The 8,947-nt window shown below is 38.5% G+C and overlaps 1 protein-coding gene across 1 annotated transcript in view; it reads right to left on the reverse strand.

Moving 5' to 3' along the window:
• Positions 1 to 8,415, reverse strand: part of LOC119599197 — a gene marked incomplete at its 5' end in the record, with an annotated part of 26,050 nt that extends 17,635 nt beyond the window's left edge. The window contains 5 exons of the mRNA XM_037948941.1: positions 2,821 to 2,977; positions 3,505 to 3,607; positions 3,758 to 3,860; positions 7,343 to 7,511; positions 8,260 to 8,415. Coding sequence (XP_037804869.1) covers positions 2,821 to 2,977; positions 3,505 to 3,607; positions 3,758 to 3,860; positions 7,343 to 7,511; positions 8,260 to 8,415 — 688 coding nt within the window. The remainder of the gene's footprint in view (positions 1 to 2,820; positions 2,978 to 3,504; positions 3,608 to 3,757; positions 3,861 to 7,342; positions 7,512 to 8,259) is intronic.
• Between the last annotated feature and the right edge of the window lie 532 nt (positions 8,416 to 8,947).

Genomic DNA, 8,947 nt, shown 5'->3' on the forward strand with positions numbered 1-8,947 from the left:
GGTGACACTCCTTCCCTTGCCATAATGCATAAATAAATCATATAAAAAGAAAGAAAGTAAGAAAAAAGAGAATTAAAATATCAATGCCACTGGCTAGGAAGGCCCTTGAGGGAGAGATTCCCTTTCCTTCTTTCATCCAGTAAGATGACGAAAACAAAAAGAAAAAGGATTTCAGAATGACTTTGGCACGGTCTTTCCCGCACAGCAACCTGATAAGAAGCCTTAAAGAGAACGAATCGTAAAAAGGGGGATACAAGTCTGAATTTGACCTATAGATTTTTTTTTCTTTTACTCACTAAAAAATATTATCAAAATAATATAAAGCAGCATAAATAAATAAATAAAATGAGAAAATAATAAGATCATTTTTTTCTATACCTGGTGGATAAGAATATAAATTTAAATCCAGAAAAAAAATCTGAAAAGAAATGAAACTAATAATAACTAATTAGAAAAAAACTAAACTAATAAATAAATAAAGAAAAAAAAATCAAATATAAAATTCCTCTAAAAGCCAACATGGAATAAAAACAAGACAAACTTCACATCTTCAGCCAATTAGTCACTGATAGTCTCAAAAAAGAAAAGAAAAACATAAAAGTAAGGAACCAAGTTCATTCTCTAAAAACAACTGTGCAAACAGTGGAAGACATTTAACAAGAGCTAAAGGCAACCTCACTCACAGCAGTTGACATTTCAGTTGCTTTTTATGCACATGGACAAATGTATCAGAATTAGGCATTTAATCTTACAGACAGATAGACAGAGAGAGAGAGAGAGAGAGAGAAGAGAGAGAAGAGGGAGAGAGAGGAAGGAAGGAAGGAAGGAAGGAGGGAGGGAGGGAGGGAGGGAGAGAAGAGGAGGAGAGAGGAAGGAGGGAGGGTGGGAGGGAAGGAGGGGAGAGAGAGGGAGAGGGAGGAAGAGAGAGAGAGAGAGAGAGAGAGAGAGAGAGAGAGAGAGAGAGAGAGAGAGAAAGGAGGAGGGGAGAGGGGAGAGAAAAAGGAGAGAGAGAGAAGAGAGAGGAGAGAGGAGAGAGGGGGAAGAGAGAGAGAGAGAGAGAGAGAAGGAGAGAGAGAGGGGGGGGGGAAGGAGAGAGAGAGAGAAAAAGGAGAGAGAAGGAAGAGAGAGAGAGAGAGGGGGAAAAGGAGGAGAAAAAGAGAAGAGAGAGAAAAGAGGAGGAGAGGAAGGAAAAAAGAAAAGAGAGAGAGAGAGAGAGAAAAAAGAGAGGGAGAGAGGAGGAAAAGAGGGGGAAAAAAAAAGAGAGAGAAAAAAAGAGAGAAAAAAAGAGAAAAAAAGAAGAAAGAGAGAGAAAAAAAAAGAGGAGAGAGAAGAGAGAGGAGAGAGGGGGGAGAGAGAGAAAGGGGGAGGAGAGGAGAGAGGAGAGAGAGGGAGAGAGAGAGGAGAGAGGGAGAGAGAAGAGGAAGAGAGAGGGAGGAGAGAGAGAGAGAGAGAGAGGGAGGGGGGGAGAGAGAGAGAGGGGGGGGGGGGGGGGGGGGGGGGAGGAGAGAAAAGGAGGAGAGAGAGGAAGAGAGGGGGCCCCCGGGAGAGAGAGAGAGGGAGGAGAGGAGAAGAGGGGAGGGGGGGAAATTTCCTTTAAAAAATAGTAAAATTTGAAAAATTTTCAATTTTTCAATCCAAAATAACAGTCACTATACTTTTACAACATTCTTCCTTCAAAATATCTAACTTCACTATAATGTCAATCATCACCATATTTTCTTCCCTTTCCAATACTACCAAATCATCAGGACTGTTTATGGCCTCTTCATAAAATATGTCAAAAAATGTAAATTTTGCCATATATTCCTATACATTCATGTTTTGTGATGGAGCGCTCTGTCATCAGGCCTGGTGCGGACACTAATTACAGCTTCACAAACATGATTTGTATCTGCATCTCTTTGATAAAAAAGCTATTGTATATGCTGCGAAACGAACAGTTTTTGGGTTTCTGGCAAAGGGAAAACCCCCATTATTGACCATTTGTTCTGTCAATAAATTATATACTATTACTCCCCTAAAATTAGGTCTACTCAACTAGTGCATATCTATCTGAGTCTGAGCGAGAGAGAGAGAGAGAGAGAGAGAAAAAAAACTTTTGAAACTACTTCATTCTGTTTTCCAACTCTAAATCTGCTACTAAAGCTTCATTTTCTTCTCAAATACAGTCCTGTACCATTCTAGACATCCTGAAGCTACAGCATCTTTATCATTTTGTTTCCTTCATGTGTGTAGTTAAGCTCTTATTATCACTAAGAAAAGAAAATAAACATGGAAAAACCCCTAAAAGGGAAAGAAAAAAAGATAAGATATTATTCACTGAATATTGTGAACATCACTACAATGATTAGAACAAAACTGGCATCATTGCTTTCTGATGTATCTTGCTTTATTTGCAGATCATCAAACTTACAATATCTGCTTAATGTTTTCTCAAATATCACTGTGTTTCATACCCTTATTACAACAATTTATGTTGTTTCATCTTAAAGATGTATCAAGTTTTTAGATATGTCTGGGGTGTTGTATGCAAACATTAATACAGTATATGAAATAATAGCAGAAGAAGGATTAAATACAACCAGGCTGATACACCCACACGCAAATGCACCTGCACATAAAACATAAAAGCACACTCACACAGAGACACGGCTGAAAGGGCACTGTTGCACACACAGATATACAGCTGTGTACACCCACGCTATTCATCAGAAGACTTGCATATAATACCCAAAAATTTAAATGCACGTTTGAAAAGAGGAGAAAGAATTGTTTCAATTTGCCAAGTAAAGAGTGAATATACATTGCCATATCACTGACAGACTGCTCTGTCTGGGTCCACACATTCCCTGCTATTTTCAAGTCCACTGTTATATGCTCCACACACAATCTGTCTCTGGGATGGATATAAAGCAACCTGCTCTCTAGGGTTCTTAACTTTATGCAGTGCAACTGTATCTTCTAAAACCCATGATATCTGAATGAAAGAAAGAGGAGAAGGGAAAAATAAAAACTCTGGCCCATGAATTTTTTAAAACACATGTTCACAAAATAAAGAACCATTAGCTTGCTAAAATTGCATTTCTTCTTCTTTATCACCATTATTGTTTTGTTCTCGCATCCCATAAAGACGACAATACACACACAAACATGCACAAGAGAAGGCGCATAACATGACATGCTGTGCTTTTGTGCCAGTGTTTCATGCAAGGGCTCCAGGACATGGGAACACAACAGACACAATTGCATTCTTACATAAAGGCACAGTTTATAATAGTAATAAAATAAAACACCATGAACATATATATAATTTCTGCAACCTCTTGAACACAAAAATGATAAAACTTAAATCTACCTTAGGTTCTTCTATTCATACGCAATAACATAACAATTTTGACCACACATAACCAGTATCAATGATGATGATAACATCTTCACTACACTGGCAAAAACAAATCTGTAGAGATAACATATTATAACCAAAAGAAAAATCCCCTTTTCCACCGCTACAAAGCGAGCTGTCAAGGGGAACTCCAATGCAAAGTGTTGCACGTCACACTTGAATGGGGTCTGTTTCCCCCAAATACAAGCCCTTTTATTCCCTGACCTGTAAATTCGATGCCGCCAAAAAATAACACAAAAACAAGAGAAAGTTCACTAAAAAAATTGATTAATATCTGTGAAGGTAAATCTATTCAATATAAGACAAAGAACTGGTTTGTATGAATTTGGAAAAAAGAAAACTCCAGAACAAAACTTTTGATCATCATGAGCAATGCCAATTTGCAAACTCCTGCTTAAAATCAAGAAGCACTTGGCAGATTCTAAGTGTGAGAGGAGCAGGGGACTAGCTGATTCTCCTGTAATCATGTGGGAAAAAAAATATATATACATATGTAATCTAAATGCAGTAGGGGGGAGAGGGAGAGAGAGGGGGAAAGAGAGAGAGAGAGAGAGAGAGAGAGAGAGAGAGAGAAGGGGGAAGGGGAGAAGGAGAGGAGAGGAGAGGGAAAAAGAGAGAGAGAGAGGAAAGGGAAAAGAGAAAAGGGAAAAGAGAGAGAGAAAGGAAGAGGAGAGAGGAGAGAGAGAGAGAGGAGAGGGAAAGGAAAAAAAGAGAGAGAGAGAGACGAGGGAAGGAGAGAGAGAGAGAGAAAAGAGGGAGAGGAGAAAGAGGGGGATAGAAAGAAGAGAGGAGAGGGGAAAAGGAGAGAGAGAGAGAGAAGAGGGAGAGAGGAGAGAGAAGGGGGAGAGAAGAGAGGAGGAGAGAGAGGGGGGAGAGGGGGAGGGGAGAGAGAGGAAGAGGGAAAGAGAGAGGAGAGGGAGAGGGAAAAGGGAGAGAGGGGAGGGGGGCAGAGAGGGGAAGGGGGAGAGGAGAGAGAGAGAGAGGGGGAAGCGGAGAGAGAGAGGGGGAGGAGGAGGAGGAGAAAAGGGGGAGAGGGAGAGAGAGAGAGAAAAGAAAAGGAAGAGGAGAGGAAGAAAAAAGACGAAGAAGAGGAGAAAAGGAAAGAAGGGGAGAGGGAGAGAGGGAGGAGAAAAAAGGAGAGAGGGGGGGAGGAAAAGAGAGAAAAAGGGGAGAAAAGGGGGAGGAGGAGGAGGGAGAGGAGAGAGAAAAAGGAGAGAGAGAGAGAGAGAGGAGAAGAGAGAGAGAGAGAGGAAGAGAGAGAGGAGAAAGGAAGAGGGGGAGAGAGAGAGAAAAAGGGAAAGGAGGAGAGGAGAGAGAGAGGAAGAGAGAGGAGAGAGAGAGAGAGAGAGGGAAAGAAAAGGGGGAGGGGAGGAAGAGAAAAGAGAGAGAGAGAGAGAAGAGAGAGAGGGAAAAGAGAGAGAAGAGAGAAAGAAGAGAGAGAGAGAAAAGAAGAGGAGAGAAGGGGGGAGGAAGAGAGGGAAGAGAAGAGAGAGAGAAGAAGAGGGGAGAGGGGAGAGAGAGAGGAGAGAGAAAAGGGGGAGACGAGAGAGAGAGAGGAAGAGAGAGAGAAGAGAGAGAGAGAGAGGAGAGAGAGGAAGAGGGAGAGAAGAGAGAGCGAGGGGAAGAGAGGGGGAGAAGAGGAGGAGAGAGAGAGAGAGAAAAGAGATAGAGAGGAAGGGGGGAGAAGGGGGAGGGAGAGGGAGAGAGAAAGAAAGAAAGAAAAAAAAATGAAAAAAAAGAGATAGAAAAAAAAAAAAAAAAATTAAAGAGAAAGAGATAGAAAGAAAGAGAAAGAGAGAAGAGAGAGAGTGAGTGAGCAAGAGAGTGAGTGACAAAGTGAGGTAATGAGAGACCGATTCTCAAGCTAAAACTCTATAACAAGTCAGAACTCTGTAACAATCTCAAAGAAAAAAACAAGCATGATAAGATGAGGAACTTCAGATAAAAGAACGTTGACATCTTTAAAAAATTCACTGATGACTTGTGGAAATCTAAATAAAACTACCTGTCAACTGTCTCTCCTTTAAGGAATAATCATATTACACAAACAGAAACAAAATAGAAGGAAATAATAAATAAAAAGAAGGCATCATCAGCTGCCAGCATAAATCAATGCAGGAAAGCAAGTGAAAATGGATAAATATACACAGTTTTCTATATTTCCTGGACCTCCTCTGGGCATCGTTCCGCAGAGGAGAGGTTCCAATATCGTTCCAAATTACCCTCTTCCCATTTATGTTCTCCAGTTTTGTTTAGTTTTGCGTCATTTTCTCAACAGGAAATAAGAAAGAAAAAAAAAAAGATAAAAAAGGTGCCATATGAAAAAATTATATATATATATATATATATATTATATATATAATATATATATATATATATATATATATATATATATATATTTATATATATAATAAAATATATTATATATATAAATATATATATAAATAAATATATATATAATAAAAAATAATTATATATAAAATTATTTTATATAAAATATATATAAAAAAAATTTATATATTAATATATTATATAATATATTATATATTTTATATATATATATTGTATATATGTACATGTTACATTATACAGTATATATGTATAATGTATATAGTAATATGTTATATGTATGGATTGTGTATTTGTAAGTGATATGTTATTGTATATAGTATGATGGGTTAGGTATTAGTATGTAGTTGATGTATTGTATGTTTATATATATAATATTTATAATATATATATATTATATATATTAATATAAAATTATAAACCAAACACACAACACACACACCCGGGGTTCGTGCGTGCGTGCGTGCGTGGGTGTGGTGTTTTGTTTTTGTGTGTGTGTGGGTGGTGGGTTGTGTGTGTGTGTGTGTGTACATACATGCAGCATATTATATTTAAGATATTTTAATATATATATAATATATATATATATATATATTTTATTATAAATATATATTATATTATATATATATATATATATATTTTGTGGTGTGTGTGTGTGTGTGGGGTTGTATTTTATAATAAAGTATAAATTTTAATAAAAAAAATAAAAATAGTTAAAAAAGTGCACTGTGACCCATTTGTCAAGGAATGGGCATTCATTCTGGGGTAAGGAAAACATCCTTGGCAGGCTTAAGATGTCGATCATGTTTGAGATACATGAATGCAGTGAAGGTGTGGGAGGAGGCGCACAGGAGATGTCTGCCACTCACACCCTGGCCCCCCAGAGATTGCCTGTGTATTTCATGTATGTCTGCTCCAGTTAGTTGCCGTGGCCCACAAAAGTTACATATCTTTTATTTTAAATGGATTGTAGGCATAAAAGTGATGTCTTTCCTTCTCTAAAATTATTTCTTGCTGCAGTATATTTCAATTTCTTCCTGCATGACTTTAAATGTTGAAAAAAAAAAAGAAAAGAGAGAGAGAGAAAAAAAAATTATAGGCATAATTATATAATGCTATTTACCTTGAAATCACATTACAGGATCAAAAACTTGTTAAAAAAAAAGGTAAATAACCTTTATACCATGTACATTTAGAAAATCTGAGACACAGCTATCAAATGATTTCCTCTGAAAAAATTAATTGATAATACAGCCTACATGACACCACACCTGTAAACAAAATTATTAACCGAGAGACTTACACACATTACTTCCATCAGAATCACAGTACAGATCATCTGTTTAAAGGAGAAACAAACCCAAGAAAAGCCAGCACACTCAATGAAGTTTTTCGAAAGAGAAACAGGAAGCAAAATGCTGCAAGGACCAAAAAATAAAAGGTTTCCCTCCTGGCCCCCCTCCCCCCCATCTGACGACAGAAAAGGATGGGAAAAAATCCTTTTAGCAAGGCCCTCCTGGTGGGCATCACCGAGTGACAGCATTTAGTTTAGGCGGGGGTCCCGGATCTTGGGGGTGAGGGGAGTGGTACCTGTGGCGGAGGCCGGGCCTGACGATGAGGACACGGCACCCCCTGCCCCGCCCCCTGCACCCACACCCCCTCCACCACCTCCGCCTCCGCCACCACCACCACCACTGATTGTGCCGTTGCTCTTGCTGGAGCGCGTCGCCTCCTTCACCTCCTGGAACTTCTCGATGAACTGCGGGAGGGCGAGGAGGAGGATGGGGTAAGGTCACAAGTCAGGTCACACATGGCAGAGACCAACTGATCACAAATGGCACAGACATTATGAAATATCAAAATAAATTTCAAAGGAAATGCACACTTTGTTTCCACTTTACGATAAACATCTAAAAAGTTACAAAGATCATAATCATAAGATCAGAAGTAGTAAAACATTTCAAATACACAAATAGGGAGAGTTTGAAAGGAACATATTCAAGTAAAAGAAAGAAATGGCTGATGATTTCCTTTTTGGTTAGAAGGGAATGACTTACTGGATATCAACTGCAATTTGCAAAGAAAAGAAACTGCAGTAATTATGCTTGAAATTTTAAAATCCATGACTATACAACATTAGTACAGCAAGAAACAAGGTTTCGAGTAAGTCAACATATTGATTAATTTGCAGCATAAAATGAGAAAAAAAGTAACTATTGCAAAAGAAAAACAGAAGACTGCATGTAAAATAAATAATTTTGAATCATGTTTCCAAACAATTATTATGTTCATAAAATCCAATAAACATAATGTTTGATAGTCCACTTGATTTTTAAATCCAAGAGTGAAATTCAAAAGTTAATCAGATTATATTAATCACAGTGCCTCTCCTATTACGGGGGAAAGAAAGAGAGAAAAAAAACAACCCTATCTCTTAGCTGAGAAGTCTCTGTACCCTATGCACACCTTGTCCATTCAAAGCTCTCAATGGCCACCCTTTCCCTTACCTTGTTTAGCTCAGCCTCTGTGGAGAAGCCTAGGCCATACACAGTGTTGGCGCGCATGTCAGACCACTGGCCAAACTTCTGTGAGGTTTTGGTGAACATCATGTTGGGTGTGATGGTGCTGTTGATTACCGCCTGGAAGGAACAGGAGATGAATATTCAGTCAAACACTAATTTCTTGTTAGTGACCAGCACATCAGGAACTGGAGACAAACTTTCCTCAACAGGTGGAAGGCCAGATCGGGAAGATACCCACAACAGGAGGGCAGCATCTTTGGAAGACTAACTCTTATAGGCATACTACATGGACAGGTTATGCAGATGAATGCCTCTGTTATAGCAAAGCCTCTACTTGTTATGTATGGGGCAAGAAAAAATTACAAAAACCATCACCAACAGAGAGAACATGAATTCGCTTTACATGGTCCTATACTTCACTTTTGTAGAATAGTAAAATATGCATTTCAAAGACTGATGACTTAATGCAAAATGTCTCGTGGACTTTAAATGATCACCCTCACCAACCTGTTAGATATCAAGTTACTAGTGGCTCCACTAGGGTCACCTGTCATTACCAACCTGTCAAGTGCTTCTTTGCCTTTGAAGAAAAAAAGAAAAAAAGAAAAGCCTATAGCTCATAAACTATAATGCGTATTAGTCTGAGAGAAAAGGAGAAAGAGAAAGAGAAAGA

The sequence above is a fragment of the Penaeus monodon genome, chromosome 42, assembly GCF_015228065.2.
Source record: "Penaeus monodon isolate SGIC_2016 chromosome 42, NSTDA_Pmon_1, whole genome shotgun sequence".
Classification (NCBI taxonomy): Eukaryota; Metazoa; Arthropoda; class Malacostraca; order Decapoda; family Penaeidae; genus Penaeus; species Penaeus monodon.